This window comes from Trichoderma virens (genome assembly GCF_000170995.1).
Source record: "Trichoderma virens Gv29-8 chromosome Unknown TRIVIscaffold_4, whole genome shotgun sequence".
Taxonomy (NCBI): Eukaryota; Fungi; Ascomycota; class Sordariomycetes; order Hypocreales; family Hypocreaceae; genus Trichoderma; species Trichoderma virens.
Genome location: NW_014013745.1, coordinates 2106865 through 2126319, shown reverse-complemented (window position 1 = coordinate 2126319; position 19455 = coordinate 2106865). Strand labels below are relative to the sequence as shown.

The 19455-nt window shown below is 50.6% G+C and overlaps 5 protein-coding genes across 5 annotated transcripts; 2 read left to right on the top strand and 3 right to left on the bottom strand.

The window, feature by feature from the left end:
• Nucleotide 1: 1 nt before the first annotated feature.
• Nucleotides 2–629, bottom strand: TRIVIDRAFT_220308 (uncharacterized protein; the record flags this gene model as incomplete). The annotated part of the gene is made up of 3 exons (XM_014103595.1): nt 2–23; nt 83–191; nt 248–629. 3 exons carry the CDS (start codon nt 627–629, stop codon nt 2–4), a joined length of 513 nt encoding a protein of 170 aa, XP_013959070.1.
• Nucleotides 630–1443: 814 nt separating this feature from the next.
• On the top strand, nt 1444–2306 carry TRIVIDRAFT_215696 (uncharacterized protein; the record flags this gene model as incomplete). Its single annotated transcript, XM_014103594.1, has 1 exon — nt 1444–2306. The coding sequence occupies one exon, from the start codon at nt 1464–1466 to the stop codon at nt 2016–2018; it is 555 nt and encodes a 184-aa protein (XP_013959069.1).
• A 168-nt stretch (nt 2307–2474) lies between these two features.
• Nucleotides 2475–10448, bottom strand: TRIVIDRAFT_30910 (uncharacterized protein; the record flags this gene model as incomplete). The annotated part of the gene is made up of 2 exons (XM_014103593.1): nt 2475–9015; nt 9070–10448. 2 exons carry the CDS (start codon nt 10446–10448, stop codon nt 2475–2477), a joined length of 7920 nt encoding a protein of 2639 aa, XP_013959068.1.
• A 367-nt stretch (nt 10449–10815) lies between these two features.
• Nucleotides 10816–12503, top strand: TRIVIDRAFT_61625 (uncharacterized protein; the record flags this gene model as incomplete). The annotated part of the gene is made up of 2 exons (XM_014103592.1): nt 10816–10832; nt 10895–12503. The coding sequence occupies 2 exons, from the start codon at nt 10816–10818 to the stop codon at nt 12501–12503; spliced, it is 1626 nt and encodes a 541-aa protein (XP_013959067.1).
• Nucleotides 12504–13059: 556 nt separating this feature from the next.
• Nucleotides 13060–15748, bottom strand: TRIVIDRAFT_178424 (uncharacterized protein; the record flags this gene model as incomplete). Its single annotated transcript, XM_014103591.1, has 4 exons — nt 13060–15030; nt 15127–15331; nt 15390–15457; nt 15510–15748. The coding sequence occupies 4 exons, from the start codon at nt 15746–15748 to the stop codon at nt 13911–13913; spliced, it is 1632 nt and encodes a 543-aa protein (XP_013959066.1).
• Nucleotides 15749–19455: the final 3707 nt, after the last annotated feature.

The window sequence follows — 19455 nt, the reverse complement described above, 5'->3', positions numbered from 1 at the left end:
TCTAAAAAGGTCGCTGTCCAACTCTAAAGCAGCTTTAGTCAGCAACCAATCCCCAAATAAGAACTGATGCTGAGCTACTCACATGTTTCCTTCCGGAAAGAAGCGGCACACATCGTAGATCTTGTACGGCTCCGAGATGCTGTAGGCTCGAGCGCAGCCTATCTGAGTCGTGGTCGACCACATACACTGTGCTATAAGTCAAGTTAGTGTCAACTCCGCAACCCTGCAATACATCATCAGCACATACACCAATGCAGCCAGGGTTCGTGTCCGTCGGTGATGGGCATTCCGTTGTATAGCGAGGCCTGTGCCAGCCAAGTATGCGCAGCTGTCTGCAGGGGATTGTCGTAGGCGGCATCACATTGAGTAGACTGGTATTCGAACAGTGTCTCTCCTTGCTGAGGCCGATAAGAACCCTGAGCATGCGAAAATGGCTGCTGGCCAGCGGCCATTATGTTTGCCCAGTACTGGGCATAAGAGGCCAGGTTTACATTCCAGGTAAGAGGCTGGATTCCCTGCGCCTGGCGAGCTTGGTTAATTAAAGAGAGAGCAAGGGCTCGATCATCAGCCTGGGCGAGGCAGAGGCTGATGAAGGGAATAACCCATTGGAGGATGAGGAGGAGATGCATTTTCGCTTGCGGTAACGCCCTACAAGAGATAGGTGCTTGAGGTGAGTAGGTTTGAGAATAGTTGCAAGTTCGCAATCACGAGCAGATAGGAAGAAAGAGAATGGATTGTTTGCCGGAAGAATTGGCAGTCTAGGGATTTGTGCGTGACCGAGAGAAGGGAAACGAGGAGGCAATGAGCGGAGAAAGGTTGTAGAGAAGAAGTGAGGCCGATAGAAGATCGCGAGGGCACAAAAATATATAGCTGAGCCATACTATAACATAAAGCAAGAAGGCATGAAGTACTGCAGTTAGCGGATGAGGAAGTTTAAAACATGCTACCCTTGACATTAGGGAAGCGACAGTACCGCAAATAGTAAGTGAATCAACTTTGCTCGGATGAAAGTACAAGTTAAAAACTCCTGTGGAAGCTACACATGGTGCTGCCTTATTGTAAGCTCATTCTCTGGTTGAAGAGCAAGGCAATGACGCTGCCTCTTGACACCATTGGGTCATTGATAAGATGGTACTTGTGAATTTCACGATAAGCTATGGCTAAAGACTGCAATGGGATCAATCAATCATATTCATCTCCCGTCAATAACTGAGAATGATTGAAAATACAATCGACTTATAACTCAACAAAGAAACCACAGTATTACTCCATTAGGAAATCTCACATCGCCATCGTCCCCGTACGCACGGACCATTTTCAAGGCACCGCGGTACGTACCTGCACTACAATGACGTCTAGCGCATTCCATCAGCTTTTCTGGCAAAAGGTTGCATCAACACCATTCGCTCCATCATTTTTTTTCTACTTCACCACTCAAACAGAAACACCACGCCCTTCCAGCCATGGCCTCAAAATCAGCACCCCTAATAGCGCCTCTCCTGCGCCGAGCCCTCGCTCCACGAAACTCCCTCCGCCCGTTCTCTCCCCGCCGCGCGCATCCCGCCTCATCGCCCGCCATCGTCTCTACAGTCCACCTCCGCTTCGCCCACGCCATCCCCCGTCCTCCTCGCAAGCTCCCGCAAAAGGAACCCACCACCGCAGATGCCCCCGCCAGCGAAAGCGACCGTCCCGAGCTCAAGGGCCCGGCATTCTACCAGCTGTCCTTCACTTGCGTGCCCTGCGGCCATCGCTCGCACCACAATGTCTCCAAGCAGGGCTACCACCATGGGTCTACGCTGATTACGTGCCCGAGCTGTCGCAATAGGCATGTCATTAGTGACCACCTGAACATCTTTGGCGATCGAAAAATCACTGTCGAGGACTTGATGAGGGAGAAGGGCCAGCTGGTCAAGAGGGGTTCCTTGGGCGAAGATGGAGACATTGAGTTTTGGCCTGAGGAAGTGGTACCGGAGGACTTGGCAGAAGTTGTGGGAAAAAATACAAAGGGCTCTTCATGAGGGAGCTGGACTGTTGCATCTATGCATGTATATATATACCGTCGATGGATGGCGTTGAAGGGTTTTGGTAGGAGGAAGGGATCTTGAACGGATCTCCAAGTCATCCGTGCCCAATGACAGGCTTACGCTCTATCCAGAGGAAATTATCTATGGGGGAGGACATTGTAAGAGTATCTAAAAGTCATATACACGGCGTCAGGGATTATTGGTAGGAAAACTCCTCAATTTTCAAAAAGTAGCGACCGCATATCAAAGGGGGAATTCCAAAGGAATCTATTTTGATCCCTTTACATTCATATCTAGCAGTGTATATATATACCTATGTATCTGTATATGGATTAGGAACTACAAGGTAGTTTCAAAACACGCCCAAAGATGCCCATTAAACCAGACTCAAAAACGCCGCTCGCCATACTCTTCCTCTGCGTCACATATGCCACGCTATTTGTCTATTTTTCACCATGTCTTGTACGCCTGTCTCATCACCTTCTGCTCCTTCGATCTCGTCTTCTTGCGCTCCTTGTTCTTCTCAAACTTCTTCCTCTTGTCCTTGTTGTACTTCTCCGGCTGCGCTACCGCCTCAATCTTCCTCTTGCTAGATCGCTGCAGTCGACGCGCCTTGACCTCCTCACGAATGGACATGAGCTGCTTGCTGTACTCGGCAGTGCCAAACTTCTTCTGCAGAGAATCCATCATGATTTGTGCCCTTGTTTTGAGGCCCTCGTGCTTCGTCTTGAATACTTCATCCATGCTGAAAGGTGCGGGGATGGACGGGTCGGTGAGGTTATGCAGCGGCGTCAGAATGGTCTTGAGCGAAGGCTGGAGTCGGTCTAGCGTAGAGCGACGGCAGATTGTCTCCAGCACCTCCATGGCGACGACCTTGGGAGTGATGGCAACAGCATTGGGACGAATCTCCTTGCGCAGAATGTGTGACAGGCGCCAGAACAAGTACTGCAAATCTTTGGGCTTTGCACTGGGCTCCTCCTTGTCCTCAGCATCCAGCTCATCTGCCTCTGATTCGGCATCTGAAGAATCGGGTGAGTCTCCAATGGGAAGACGGGGGCCAAGGAATATGAGAACTTGCCCAAGCTCGTTTGCCAGGCCTTCATTAACCTCAGTGCCATTCAAGGCCCTGAGTGCGAGGCGGACGAGCTCCTCCACATTCTCAGCTCGGAGAGTAAGGCCATGGGATCCCTCGACATCTTCACCTGCAGAAGTGCTGGCGCCTCGCTGAGCAAAATCAGCGAGATATAAAGTAATCACCTGGATAGCAGCCAACTTGACCGAAGTCTCATTGTGCCCAAGACAGTGTGGTAGTCTGGCCCACAGCTCTTCCCTATTGGCAGACAAGGCCCTGTCAGGGAAACTGGTAACGAAAATGCGCACAACGCCAATGGCAGCACCAACAAGTCCTCCATCAACATCACGAACATCTTCAGATCCCAAGGTTGCCATGACCTTGTCAAAAATGAGCTTGAAATCAGTCTGGTTCTTGGTGGCATCCTCATGACACTCAAAGTAATATCCAAAGAGCTGCACGGCAAGCTTGACGACCGTAGCATTTCCATCTTTGCCAAGCCACGACCGAAGCAGGTTAAGGAATGCAACTACTCGCTCCTTGTCAGCCTTGCGGAAGATCTCTTTGATCAGCGCTTCGGCCGCGAGGCGACACTTCTCGCTTTCATCGTTCGCCAGAACCAGGAAGAGCGGCAAGAAGCATGTTGCTGCAATTTCTTGGATGAAGTCGCTGGAGGACTTCATGAGCAGCAAGTGTATAACCTCCATGACCGAAATTCGGCCACCTTCGCGATTGTACTTGAGATTGGCGACCACGAAGTTGAGCTGCTTTGTCCAACGAGATCTCATCTGAGGGTAGTCTCGGATAAACTGGAAGAAGGCGCCTCGTGCCAGGTCTCGCGTGTCCTTGTCATCGTTGGTAATCATGACTGTGCCGACCTGATCCAGAGTGTCATAGACCGTCGCAGTTTCAATGCGGCGATCGAGCACAGACCGCAGGAAGTTGAAAGTGATGTGTCGGTAGAGGGGCTCCGTGAAGTCGTCCTTCAGCTTCCCCAATAGCATATCGATAGCAGCATCCTTGACCTCAATATCTCGTCGATCTCTCAGCACGACGGCAAGCATCTTTAAAGCCGCTTGCGCCAAGTCAGTCGTGGTCGAAGTCGACATTGAGATGCACCTCGTGGCCTCCTTGACGGCGATCTTGTAGATGTTTGCTCCATCGGCAGTTGTAAAGGGTACTTTAACGATGACTGCCAAAAGTCGGAACGCTGAGATCTTGACCTCATCTTCGCCTCCCAGAATGGCATCGCCAATGATGGGAATGAACCCAGCAATATTCTCAGGGGTTCGTATGCTATCGTACTTCTTCAGCATCGATCTCAGCATCTCAAATGCGAAGCGAGTCAACTTGTATGTATGCTTGCTGGTTTGGCCTCGGTCACCACTCTTTTTGGCTCCCCTCTGGACTAGATATCTTCGAGTCTTCCAGTCCAGTTTTGGTTCGGCCTCTGGGTTTCGTGCATTATACACTTCCTGGATAACCTCGTAACAAAAGACCAAAGTATCGCGGCTCTCAGTGGCTGGATTCTGCAAGAGACCGGCCGTGATGCGGGCCAGCAGGGCGTCAATCTTGCGCACAATCTTCAAATCCACTTTCTGCATCAAAAGAGCCTGTAGCGGCCGCACAAGCTCAATGAGACGACTGATGGATGCGTTCTTGGCAATCAATTCCATCGAGTCTTGACTCTTGCTGCTCTTGACCTCCTTCATCTGACTAACATAGCCCTCAGCATCCTTCTCCTGGCCAACAACTCCGAATATGTCGTCCATGATAACAGTGACAATGGATGACAGGCAAGGATTAAGGTCGCCAGGTGCGAAATGAGGTACGGTGGCAACCAGGATGGAGTGCACGGTGTATGAAAGGACGTGCAATTGGTAGCCTTTAGTGAGAGCTCCTCGAAGCTCCTTCAGAATGAACCCGAAAAAGGAAGGACCCAAAAGAACAGCAATTTTGACAAGAGTATCTCGAGTCATCTCTCTCGCCTCCCATGCTTTGCTGCGCAAAATATGGCAAATGTCTGTCAAAACACCAGCCAGTTTCTGATCCATTTGTGGACTAGGCAACAGTTTCAAGAGCTTGACAATGGTGATACCAACGGGGACACGATAGCTGACCTCAGATTCATCTTTTTGATGCAAATGCTTGGTAAGCGGTGGAAGGAAGTAATCAGTAATCTGGGTAGCCAATTCTGCAGTCTTTGGAGACATAAGACGGAGCCGTCGTACCGCAGAGGATGAACTTTCTTCTTGGTCCACCTCCATGGATTCGGCGTCTGGGCTTTCAGGCAACGAAAGCAACAGAGCATCAGTAAATTTACCCAAAAGGCGGATGGTATGCTTCTGCTGCTCCTGCCTCGATTCGATGTAACCAATGTATCGATGAAAGGTTGTGCGGAAGTGGTTCCAGTTCAAAGACATGGCAAGGTTGCTGATTGTGCTTGCTGCTTGCGCACCGAGTCCATGGTCATCACCGCCATCGGCTCTTCCAAAGATGAAGTGCTCCAGTAAGGGGATGAAGAATTGAGTCAGGTTCTGGCTGCCCATTTCTTTGCTTGCATTCGCAGCTTCCAGTGTTCGCAGGGCATCCATTTGTTTTGAAGTTGCTGGACTCAGGATATCAAAGAAGAACGAAGGCTCGGTAGAGTCCTCTTGACGCTCGTTCAGGAGACCGCTCAAGTCAGCCACCGGGGCCCATTCAGGCATTGTGGTAAGAAGGAACCCTAGCACGCGCAGATACTCTCGCCGAACAGTTTCTGACTCTTCTCGAGCACCGCCGTAAATTGATGGCATGAGGATCTGCTTGAGGTATTCGTCAAAGACGGCTTTCGTTTCTTGTGATTGACAGTCCGACGCTTCTTGTACCAGGCGTCGAATGCCATCAGCAGCGTTGGATGAGAGCACACCGAATTCCTCATCCATGCGGATGAAGAAAATCAGGTTGTGAAGAACAGGAAGCCACTCTCTAGGAGACCATGGGTTATCGTGATTGCTTGAGATGGCGCTGAATGCGGCAAGACGTCTGTCATAGTCTGGCTCATCAATGCGACCCTCCTTAAACAGGTTCAACTCATAGCAAAGGTTGGCAACATTGGAAACCTCGGTATCTTGTTTTGAGATGGCCAAAAGAACCCGACATAGCGAGGAGCGGTTTTCTCGATCCTTAAAGTAGCTGAAAAGGGATGAAACTGTCTTGTAAACCTCCAGAAGCAGAGCCTCATCCTGTGCCGCATCAGGTAATGAGGCAAAATTCTCAATTACCAAGAGAATCCGACCCTTGAGTTTAGGGTTGACTCGGCGTGCGGGTTGCTGTAACAAGAAGCTCGAAATTCGAATGACTGCTTGAATGTTTTCCAAAGTTTGAAAGATCGGGGCTAGAGACAAAATGGTTTCGATACCAGCTTCCAAAAGTGCATTGCTAATATCACCAATCCTCAAGACAGTGGTGATATTGTCTAATATTGCGGTAGAGTTGGGGTCTAGAAGCTCAGCTTTTATGACCTCGTTGAACTCAGATTCGCTAGCAGAAGCCAAAGCCAGCCTTGCCAAGCTGCGAAGCATTTCTAGGACATATATCTTGACTGATTCTTTCGACTTTTCGAATGCTATGCAAGAAATAACCTTGGGCAAAACACCATCTGGTAGCGCATTGCCGTGAGGAGCGAGGAAGAGAGCCGCCTTGGGCAGATTGGACCATGTCGATAGTAACTGCAGCATGCCAGAGACTCCTTGTGCGGTCTCGGCTGGCAGATTTTCGTGCCTGGGCGCCACCAATTCCTCAATAATGATATCCTGGTAAGGTTCCCATTGGAAATCCTGAGCATTCTGGAACAGAGCAATCAAACACTTAATACCCGTTGACCTTGTGGACTTGAGCAATGAATGTGTGCTAGCTTTTTCCTCCTCTTCAGGGGCATCGGGGTCCGCCTCTGTGTCTGCACCGCCCAGTCGCCTGCAAGAGAAGATGAGGCAGTACAAAATCGTGTTGACGAGTGTGTCCATGTAAGGAGACACATTAGTGCCTAGCTCCGAAATGAGAGATAAGACCATGTTTAGGAAACCGAATTGTTTTCGAACCGAAATGATTTCCTCGTCAAAGAGCTTCTTCCGATTGACTGCAGGACCAACCACTCGCACATCTTTGAGCTTTCCTACAGCGATATCGAGGAAGCCACCGAGATCCTGGATAGACAGATTCCTGATAATGGCAAGTCGGGTCGTCTGCTGGCCATGACGGCCACCAACTCCTCCCTTTCTTGAAATTGCACGACCGTAAAGAAGGTGAAGGAGAACAGGCATCAGATCCGCTCGATGTTCGGGCTTGATGACACTATCTCCTTGGAGGAAGACGGTTATTTCGTTCTTGAAACGAGCTTCATCTAGAAGGTACTCCAAGTTCTCTTGATAAGCCTTCACGCCATCTTGCTTCCATGCTAAAATAGCCTTCAGAGCAAGCTTTTGAATGTCCAGATCACCATTTCCTAGCAGCTGCAACATGATACCGTAAACTTGTTCATGCTCGAACAAGACCCTTGGATTGATGAATTGGGCAAAGACGTTGACAAGCCCCTTTCTGTCAGCCAATGACCAGAATACTGCTTGTGCTTGAGCGTCCTCTTCAGCATGAGTGTCGTGTACATCTTCCTCCTCACGAGCCCAAGCAAACAGATGGGGTACTAGTTGGCGGGACCGTCTCTCAGCGATAGAAGGCAGAGCTTTGAATACTTTCAGCGCCTGAGCCTTGGCGTTTGTAGAGAAAGGCTCAATCAGTCGCTGGCTGTCATCAAATTTACGCAACATAACATTCTTCGAATCATCAGACGTCTCATGAACAGTCTTTCCGGACGCTCGGAGAGAGTTCAATGTGGTGCATTCAAAGTCAGAATAGAAAGCGCGGGAGGAGCCAGTTTCGGATTGTGGCGGAGTCCATCGCGGTGACGATACATCCAGCCATCGGAATGCGGTGAGAGCAATGGCATCCTCGCCGAATTTATTCTGGGCAACCTGCTTCATCGCCTCTATCGAATCGTCCCACACTGGAGACAGGTTGATTGTCAACATGCCAAACATGAAGTTTGGTATGCCTTGTTTCAGCCAAGTCGCATCTGTCAATGAGCCGTATTCTTGCCCGAGCTTGCGCAGATACATGGCCATTGATCTAGTATGTTCCAACGTCAATGGAGATTGCTCAATCTGAAGCATGATTTCAACACATTGGGTTTGCTCAGGTGTGTTGCTCATCTTGTTCAGCAATTCCAGCGATGCCAGTCGAATATCATGAGATGGAGAGCTCAAATTATTGACCAAAGACTGGATCACAGGATCATCCTCAGAAACTGAAGTATCAGTGCCAGGCGCGTCATGCCTGTCAACTTCGTGTCCATGTGGAAACATTTGTTCATAGGCAAGATAAGTCCGGAGGAAGCCCACGGATCGTGCAAATCGCGGCACAGCTGCCCGAAGCAGAGGCGCAAGTTGGGGATCAGTTGAACCTGCAGTTTTGCTCATCCCTAAATAGGCATGAAATCCTTGGCTAACAATAAAATTGACCTCATCGGAGGCGAGTGAGGATGAGGGCCGAAGAGCAAGCTTGAGTTTGCGTAAGAGAAGCTCCGCAATGCGTGCGTTGGTTGATGGATGGACGGCCGTCAACTCCAGGATTCGGAGAAGAGCAGCATATTTGGGCAAACACCTATCTCTCCAGACTTGGGGGTCTTTATTGTATGGCCCTCTTTCAGGGAAAGGCGAAATCTCCAGACTTTCAAACTTGGAGACGATCTGATCCTGCCATGCTTGGGGGAGTTTGCAGCAATCTTTCTCACCAGCAGACGGGAACCCCCGGTTCTCGATGATCTGTGGTAACAAGACGCACAACATGTCTTCGTTTTGTCCCTGAGACCAATGGGTTGCAATAAATCTAGACGAAGTTAGTACACACGTAGGAGTACGGGAAAGAGTCCTTTCAACTTACTTCTGAAAATCACTGCGGAATAGGCTTCCGAATCGACGTGGGTCAAGCTCGCTGAAATAAGAACAAAAGGGTATAAATAATCTCATAAACGGCTCCCTCGTCAGTGATTGGAGAAGACGGGAGATGTGAGGAATGAGCGAGTCCATAGGCGCATGATGGCAGGTGATTGCCGCATTAGCAACGACTAATGTCCATAAAAGTTCGTTTTGCTCAGTGGTTTCATCGATCGGCCGTGTCGCCGTTGAAAGGAAGGTAGCGAGCAGTTGGACAAGGCGTGTCCAGTCACTAATTCGAATTCCTTTCCGGACACCGGCGAGGACACCAAGAACTCTGATATAAGGCACCATCCACCACTGAGAATCATCATCGTGGGCCTCCTTCATCTTAGCATCGCACCTATCAAGAATTGCTTCTTCAAATTCTCTGAAGGTGTGTGCCTCAGTATGATGTATCACGCTGGTTAAGACGCCACAAACCAAGTCGGTCCACGTTGTCATCTCAGCCAATGTGCACTCCTCCTTTGGAATCGCGTTCATAAGCTCAATGAAGATGGCAGATCCCGTCGAATGGATGGTTCGTTCTGTTCCCTTGATCGCCTCGGCAAACATGGTCATGATGCCATCTTTATACAGCATGAACTGTCGATCGTCCACCAGTTTGCATATATCGTCCCGCACGTAGTCCACGAAAGACACGAGGGCTGTCTCGCGGAGTGAAGGAGCCGCAGCTTTCCTGACAAGAAAGCTCATAGCCTCGGCGCCGAATCGCGCAATGAACGGAGGATGCTTGGCCTTTCCAAGAAGTGGTGCCATGACGGCATATGTCGGTCGAAGATCCGGAACTAGAAGTTTGGACAGGTACTTGAACAAAAACGCAAGAGCACCAAAGGTCCACTCGATGACCTCGACGGGCTGAGGCCTTCCCGCAATTGCCAGGATGAGGTCCAGACTCTGTGAGAAGTATTTCTCAAATCGAATTCCTAGATCATGGGCAAAGGCTGTCAAGAGATCAAGCAGCGGTTCTAGGCCTTCCTTGTCCTGTGTCGAGATGTACTTGGCCAACGAAGCCATGATTCGTTCCTCAAAGTGCAAAATCTGCGGTAAGCTGTCGCACAAGGGGTACACCTCCCTCTTGAAAGAGGAAAAAGGCTGTGAAATGTTGAGTTCCCCCCATTTTTGCAGTCCATTCTGGAGATAGGACGTCGTCGATGACAAGTCTTCCGTTTCGAGGTCATGTCGTCGAACTTTGCGCAGCGGCTGGAGCGAATTGAACTTTGCGATCTTGGTCGAAAACGACTCCCATCGGTGGTTTTTCTGATGGGGCGTCGAGTTCTTGTTCTTCCGCACCTTCTCGATGCGGCCGGACGATCGGGCTGGCATCTTGGCAGCGGTGCTGATGAAGCTGTGGAAAAGGTTTTCGGCCGCGATATTGAAGCGTCCAAAGTCTGAAGCTGTTCCTCCCCACTACAAAGTTCCCAAATTTTTTTGGTCGGCAGATTCCCGGTCAAACCGATAAGAACTAGCGGCGCTCCACTCGATGGATAATTGGCCAATCATGTGCAAGGCGCAATTCCTTATCGCAGCACCGAGCTTTGACGTCGCGTGCGTGTTCGCGCATCTCACAGGCACTAAGCTGCATCTTACATACTTGCAGCCATCTTCAAAGTCCGGCAGCTCTTTTTCTCTCTCCACGCTACACACGCACTCACATCGAGTCTGCAATAGGATTTCGGTCAGGCCAGACGAAATGGCTGCACCCAAGATGTATGTTGCCGGATATCCTTCAAAGCATTTGGCTTTAGCTCATGATCTTGACCTCCTGCTAGCATCGTCCTGGGCAGCCTGAATGGCCAACTTGAGCCAGCGCTCAAGAAGCTGGCGACGCTTCATGCCAAGAACCAATTCTCTCTTGCGATCCTTACAGGGGATGTATTCACCACCGATACCGATGACGAGACGATATCTGCCCTGTTGGGGGGGTCTATCGAGATTCCCCTTCCCACCTACTTCACTGTCGGCATGCATCCTCTACCGCCTCGAATCGCCGCCAAGGTGGAAGCCGATGAAGAAATATGCCCCAATCTCCACTATCTTGGAAAGCGCAGCGTAACAAAGACATCCGAAGGCATCAGAATCGTAACACTCGGCGGCGTCCTTGACACAAACCTGGTAGCAGGCCAATCCCAAGAGCAGCATTTGCCCTTTCACACGGCAGGAGACGCAAAGGCTTTACGTGGCGCCAATAGCACCGACATTTTGCTGACCTCTATGTGGCCGGCAAAAGTCTGGACTGGCTCCAAGGTGGTCCTTGAACCTTCCCATCAGGCTGCTGTGAGCAGCTCGGACGAAATTGCCGATCTATGCGCAGCCCTAAAGCCTCGATACCATATCTCGGCCTCCCCAGAAGCTTTCTTCTACGAACGAGAACCTTTTGTTCAGCAGTCTGACAAGGATCCTAATACCATTGTGGCAACACGCTTCATCTCCATGGCCCCCTATGGGAACGACAAGAAGCAAAAGGCAATGTATGCCTTCACACTTAATACAGCTGACACGGCCGTGCCTCCAGGTGCAACAGCATCACCATTCGCTAAGCCTGCCGCCAAGCGTGGAAGACAGGATGAAGGATACAGCCGCTTTGGGCACCATGATGATGGCCATCATGGCCGACACAAACGTCGGCGTGCGTCACCCCCGCCAGGTCCCGACAGGTGTTACTTTTGTTTGTCGAATCCAAATATTTCCGCACACATGTGCTGCAGCATTGGCGACGAAGCGTATGTTACAACCGCCAAAGGCCCTCTGCCAACATCCTCGACATTTGCAGACCAGGGGCTGGATTTCCCTGGTCACTTCATTATTATTCCTTTGCCGCATTCTCCTACCATTTCGAGCATGGGCAGTGTAGCGGACCCAACCAGCGAAGCAGTGAAGGCATATAAAGAAATGACACGGTTCAAGGAATCTATACAAGCCATGATTGCTTCCAAAAGCTCACACAAACTAGGCGTCGTCACATATGAGATTAGCCGCGACCGCAACGTCCACTTGATCTGGCAACTCGTTGCTGTACCCGCCGAAATCATTCAAAAGGGCCTCGCAGAGGCAGCCTTCCGCGTGGAGGCAGAAAACCTAAAGTACCCCGGCTTCACCACCAAGGACCTCCCCCTTGAGGACCTGGCCTCGTCAGGCGATTTCTTCCGCGTCTGGCTGTGGGCAGATAACGGAGAGGACAAGATTAAGGGAAAGTCCCTCGTGATGCCCCTTGCCTCAGACGCGCGCTTTGACCTGCAATTCGGACGCAGAGTCCTGGCGAAGCTCATGGGCTTGGAAAAAAGGGTCAGCTGGCAGAACTGCGAGCAGTCTGTGGAGGAAGAGACAAAGGATGTCGAAGCTTTCCGGGAGGCGTTCAAGGAGTGGGACTTTACCCTGTAAATGACGAAGAACGAACGAACGGGAAAGAAAAAGGCGTTGTTTTTGCTTTTGCATATTTCTTCGGCGTTTTGGGCTACAAGACCATGAATATGATCTGCTACTTCTTACAAGGGCATCTGTCGTTTGGAGGGACGGAGGACCTAATTTAAAGACATAAAATGTAGGCGATGTCAATGGGAAACATACCTTCTTACCAAGTTCCAGAACTGCAAAGTGTTAATCACGATACCTTTACACTTGTATGTAAGCCGTATTCTTCGTTCCGCAGAAGCTACACAATTCCGCACCTCGGACTCTCAACGTTAGCAGTGAATAATGATACACAAACGCGTAAGCAGCTTAACTTTTCAGCCTTTATCTTGCGTTCTTGACCCTTTCAAGTCTGCAATGTAGAGGCATCAGGCATTAATAGGGTCCTCTACCACTTGCTTGATATACACAAAGGCTCCATCATTCCAGATAGCGCGGAAGAACGAATCCGGTACCTTCTGTCAGCATCGCGCAAAGGGCCTTCAACACCAACTCGCAGACACATTCAAATCTGTCTACTAGCTCTAGAGAACACGACGCCATTATTTAATGCCTATATAAGCTAGCTGAGGCATCCATGTTCCTTCATAGCATAATGTACAGCCAAAACTTCCGAGACAACATCTCTCACCGTCTAGCTAGTTTTACAACATAAAAACACAAACGCCTTCCGCGCCGCCGCGCTCTATGGCTCATTACAATGAGCAGAGGGATTGCACACCCTCTTGTAGTGAAAGTATGAACAGGAAAAGGCGAAGAAAACAGAGCATTCATCCTTGAGGGTATAAACGCGAAAATAGTATGCGCGCGGAGGGTATTGATCTCTAACATAGGAGAAGAAAAGACAGGAAAATAGCACGAGCAAGTATCCTGCCACAGTATGCTCGGCGCTCGATGCAAGTCCTCCATCAGCAAAGATCGTGAGGTTGAGGATGGCAATCTTGCAAGTCAGGTATACGAGCAAGCTCCACGCAACGACTGAGATGTTCTGAAATCCCCATGCAAGGTTTCCGAGATCTTGTTTGCCAGTATAATGATTATCTGACAAAACATTATCTTTAGAATCGGGGGGAAAGAGTGGTAAAATAAAAAGAGACTGCGGTCCATGAGCAGTTAAACAAGAGTAAAGATATAAGCAATACAACCCGAGGCTTCAGGAAAGCTCAAGGTATGATTCCATTCATGGACTCCTCGTTAATTTCAGCATTCAAGTGTAATGCATCGCCAGAAGCAAACGTTAACTTTTCATCATGAAAGCATTAAATTCCCAGCGGAATAATTAACCAGCTGTTGGGAGGCGTGAGGCAACTTAGGCGGCAAGCTAAAGTTGCGCACAAATCATAAAGCTGACCCAAATGAACATTGCATGGTATAGGGCTAGTATGAAGCCATGCGGCGAGTCTGCGTTCGATCGCCGACTGTGGGCGAGTCGGTGGTAGAAAGAGCGGCAGGAGATTCATTGACATTGCGTGAGTGAGGGCGAGGAGGGCCAGTGGGAGAGTCGTGAAGACTTGTGTTCCGCTGGCCAAATGCAAAGGTCTGCGCACGGCCAAAGGGCTTCCGAGCTTTCAAACGGCCCATTTCTCTCTCACAGGTGCGCTGATGCTTCTCATCCGACATCTCGACATATTCAGGAGGGAAGCATCTTGCTCGGTGCTCGGCAAAGAAGCCGCTGTAACCACCATCCAGGATATAAATCTCCGGGTATGTTAACCGGGGGTAGTGCTCAGCGTTAATGGTGCGGTCATGAGAGCGAATGTGACGCGCCATGAGAGGGGCTCTGTGGGCCGAGTATTCACAGTGGAAGATTAGTAAAGTCAGGCCATCCATCGGGGTTTGAAAGAGCTGATCGGCCAACAATTCTTTGTCGTTATGGTTGACAGCACTATCGATGTGGCCGCCTTCATATTCATACTCAAATCGGCAGTCAATGACCATTCGCTGAGCAAATTTGTCACTATACTTGCCATCCAAGATGGCGAGCATCGTCTCTCTTGTGATCCGAGGGATCGTATCTGTAGGATCATCGGGAAGGAAGTGAGGGAGGGTGGGCTCGTGGGCCTCTTCAATGTCAGCCACGGAGGACTTGAGGATTGGGGCATCAGCGAGCCCTTTCTCGGTTTTCGGTTTCATGACATCCGCAGGGCTCTCAAACATGCTCAAAGAGCGACGAAATTGCTTTCGGGTTCTCAGGAAAGGATTCGATTGTCGTCTAGAATGAAAGTTGCCTGGCGAGCCAAGGCGATTGCTTCCTCCAATACTTGCGAATTGGGATCTTGAACGAAGGCCTATAGGGATGGGTGGGCAGGGGCTGTTGGACGACGGCGTGGTGCGGTCCTGTGGGGGGGAATCGGACTCGAAACACTCGTCGAGCGAAAGGGTTGAGGTATTAGCTCCGAATTGCAATGATGGGGAGCCAGTGACACCAGTGCCGGCAATGGTCTTCATCCGGCCAGAAAGAGTCCGCCTCGGGGCTGCTATCCTACGGCTAACCACACTGTCAGCGTGTCCTCGAAAACGTTTAAAGAACGAATTCACTGACTCGGCAACAATGGGCTTCGTTGGCTCTAAAGATGCGTGGCGAGAGCGAGACCTCACTGTGTCCAGAGATGCCCGGCGAGTAATGGGGGCCGGAGAATCCAGCATGAGTGCTTCCTTGGCAAGGCATGAGATTGGCGTGGGTGATGCTATCTCCACTACCTCGCTGAAGGTCACCTTGTGTGGGAGAGGAGACGATTCCAAGATCTCAGTGCGCTGACTAGGCGAAGAGGGCGGTAATGGAGGAGTTGTCACAAAGTCTGAAGTGTGTCAGCCAAACCAAAATCGCGTCCCAGCAATCGCGAGACTCCATCTTACCTCTGCTGCTGACGCCGCCCATGACATTTGCCGTGAAAAGTGCTCGCCGAGGCGTTGGGAATTTGGGACTAGGCGTTTGTTAGCATCGTGATTTACACACGAGGGCAGGACGGCACGAACCTCGCCTCATTATCAAGCCGGAAGTTCTGGGAAATATCAGCAGCCAAGCTCCCAGCAGGAGATGACCCCCGGACTTTGACGTCGAGATATTCCCCCGTGCCCTTGTGCAGCTGCTCCCGAAGACTGAGAGATCCCGAAGCAGAGTTGCCGGCGTAATGGGAGCGGAAGATGTCTCTTCCTCCCCACGCTGGAGCAGGCATTGGGCGGTGCAGAGCCGCCAGAGGAGACGATGCTGTCATGTTCAAGGACGTCCCACTGAGGCCTAGCTCCGAAGTCGACAGCTCTAGACAGCAGCGTTGTTACTGGAATATATAGGACCTCGAGGCGTGGGAAAGAGTAAAGGACTAGAGTAGAGTAACTAAAAGCTTCGACGTTCTAGCTCGGCCCAGAAATGGCTCCTCACTATCACCGCACAAGCCCAGGCAATCTCGATCCCTTTCACGTGTTTCTTCTTTGTTCAGAGGCTGAATATGCAGGAGAATGGTTCGACAATTGGAATTGGGACTCTCTTTGTCTTCCTTTGTTCGTTCTTGTCCACCTTGTTCCTACTAAGAGGCATGGAACGAGACGTGCAGTGGGGCGGAAAGGCTTTTTCTCGTAGATTGGATTTCGTGACGTCGTACTAATACCAGGACTTGCAATATTGACAATCAATTTTCTCGTAACGTCGTTGCGTCAAGGGCAGATTCTTTGAACCAGGTCCGTTCTCGATGTCGGACAGCCCGAGGGGATCAACAATGGCCGTCGTTGGCTGCGCGAGCTTCCAGCAACAAGTGCAGCTCGAGCCCTGAAAGAACCGGAGTAGCTTTTTTAAGCTACAGAGCTAGCGAGGAGGTCGTTTCGCTTGTCCACGCAAGACGGCCGGTGCTGGATTCGCGAGCGAGGAGCCCTTTTGTCTGATTGTCGGTACTTGTGGGTATGAGGGCAAGAGGAGCGAAGAATGGGTGAGGAGACCAGGCCTTTTCAATGGTCGTTGTACCAACGGGGCCAGGACCACGGACCGGGCTTGGGATGGAGTTGGACGTTGTTAGGGGTGATTGGGGGTTTTGAGGACCAAGCCAAGGGCCTGCTGTGGTGCACGAGTACCTGTACGTGTACCTCTCTCAGCGCAGAGGTACCTGCTACTCCGGCACACAGGGACCTGCAACGGGCCAGTCCCAGCGTCAGCACTGCTTCTCAGCTGCCCTGAGCTATGCCGTTGCAGTTAGCCTCCAGTTAGGACCAGTTAGGAGGGCACTCCCTGGTAGCAATCCGCCGATTCAGCGCCCTTTGTCGCGCATGGTTGCTCAGTGAGCGGTGGGGCTCGCTGTGCTCAGTGGGCGCTTAGCAGCCTAGAGCGCCATGTACCTCGGGTACCAGCTACTTGCCTCCGCTGAGAACAGCAAGGACCGGGCGTTTTACTTCGTTCCGTCTGGCAAGATACACGATGGATGGATAGGTATTAATCGGCGGTAGAAGAACCTTGCTCGTGCTCCAGCGGCACAAGCTTCTAAAGGTATAGGTACCTCTTGTTGTACATTGTATAGTCTGTATGTACTTCGTGTCCAAGCGGCGGTGAGGTGCCGTTACGGAGCACCTAACGTGAGCCTCATTAGAACAGGCTCCAGGTCATTTTAACAGCCTGCAGGGCTCCCGAATCATTTCAGGTTCTACTAGCGAGAGAGCCATGGCGGAGGCCCATCCAGGGATACAGCTATTTTTTGCCGTGAGGATTGAGACATGCAGGGCAGAGACGCGAGATTGAACGCTGGACTTGATGTTGCCTGAACCGGCTACCGAGCCGTACTGCTGCGTGTAACGTGCAATTGTACTAACCACCGCGTCGCAGTCGTGATAATAGGTACTCAGCAGCAAGCACGAAGAAGGCACAGCTCTGGATAGGAATAATTCTGACATTTGCATTGAGTTTTTCGTGGCTAAGCAATAATGCGCGTATGTACAGTACCTAGGTACAAGTGCCCTCCATGTGCAAGTGTTGCTGAAGGAAGTACAGATACATCCGTGTATGCTCCGCATCGCTTGTGCAACACCATGCGCTCTTCCAGGCAGCCTTGCACAACGACTGGAGTAAACAGGCATTTGATGGGGACCAGCTGCAGGACATCAAGCTCCTGTATCATAGTAAAGCTACAATTATGGCTTGGAAACCAAGATGCCAGTGAGCGAGGTGCTCCTTGACCCTCGTGCTCAGCATCCAGTTTTTTGGATCGCCAATGTCTCAATGCGTCTCCAATACCGTCCACCCAACAGACGCGGCGCAAACACACCGGGGCCGAACATTGATGCCTTTGTACCTATAGTACCTAGGTAGGTAGTATGTAGTATATGGGTAGGTACCTCTACTTTACGTGTTAATGGGCCGTGCTTGTGCTTGTTTGCTCAATTGACTTTCAACGCTTCATTCGACCACAAAGCACCACAGCCCAACTGCGGCGTCGGACACGATGCTGACTGGCTCACACATGTCAGAGCCCGAATGTACCGATCCGGCCATTTCTTTCACGCCGGAAACATCAATGTCGTTCCCAGGCCCTAGAAAGGAGAGACATTGGCCCGCCGCCGCCCTACAGGTACCTATACAGGTATTGCTGTTTGCGGTTGGTCGTTGATCCTGTCTCGCTCTAGTTGAGTCAAGTAATATGCAGCGGGTGTTCAGTTTCCCTGGCGATGGCGGACCAACCCGCCCATGCGGTGCCTTTTGTGAAGATCGATCCCTGCTTCCATGCTCATCTGCCTTGACGAGAGACAGGCAGATTCTATACGAGGAACGGAGCGTTTCGAGCTAGCGATTCACCCTTAGCAGCTAGGAGTACCAAGGACGCGATTCTTTCAAGGTTCACCGAACAATTTTAACCTCTGGCTTTGTTTTTGCTTCTTCTTTCATGCCTACTAACCCATCGAATGAAGTCATTCAAGCATCAAGGACAAAGCTGCGATACAATGGGTTCCCCGTAAGCTTGGTCTCTGCGTGAGCACCATCATCGGCGATTGCACATAACAGGGGGGTACTTGGTACGAAGCATGGTGAACGGGATTTTATGCCCTCCAGGTTAAGATCTACATTAAATACGACGGCCAACCTTGAAGCTCCAATCGCTAATTACGAACCATTCCAGCATCGTCGATTCAACCGATTTCGTCACTGAAGCTATCGCCAGAAGAGTGGTACACGTCATACTTCAAGTCCATTGACGACACTCTGCCTATTAATTAGCCTGCTCTGGTGATGATTTACAGGCACACAATATCAAGCTCCTCGTCGGCAGAGCGGCCAAATAGTTCACAAAGCGACAGGGTTTGTCTCTCCGCTTAAACTTAGCGCAGCAGCTCGGTGTCTTAGGTCACGGCAGCGAGAGCACAAAACTAATCGTGGTTGAACAGATGCACGCGAGCAACGTGCTGCGCACAGCCGGCAAATGCGGTTCTTTCATCAGCGCCCCATATATCAACCTCCTTTCCTGAAGGTCCTATTAGTTGACTTTCGTGCCGTAGCCACAGTGGGCGTCGGCATATGCACGTAAAAAAGAGAAAGTGAAAATAAAAGACGCTGCATGGCAACCCGATCCACTGCCGACTGTACCGGAGCGGAGAGCCCTTGTTTACCTGCAATTTTGTCCTGTCCGAGGCGTTTCTGATGACGAGCATTATCTCCCCGTAAGCGTACTATGTATTACCCGTAAGTTGCCATAGGAAGCTCCCACTAATACTCCGTACCTTGTCCAACCACGTCTTTGCCAACGCCTAGCATCTCGTTTTCAGCTTGCGAATCCCTCAACGATTCCCCAAGAGGGAAAAGACCGAGAGACTAAGCCTCCGCCTTGCAAGGGAAGAAAAGAGCTATTTCTATCCTTGCGAGAGCTTGTCGTCCTGTCGACTGGCGTGAAGGAGCATGATGGCGTCGCTGATGCAACGTGATGCTACACTATGCAGGAAGACTGTTTCAGAG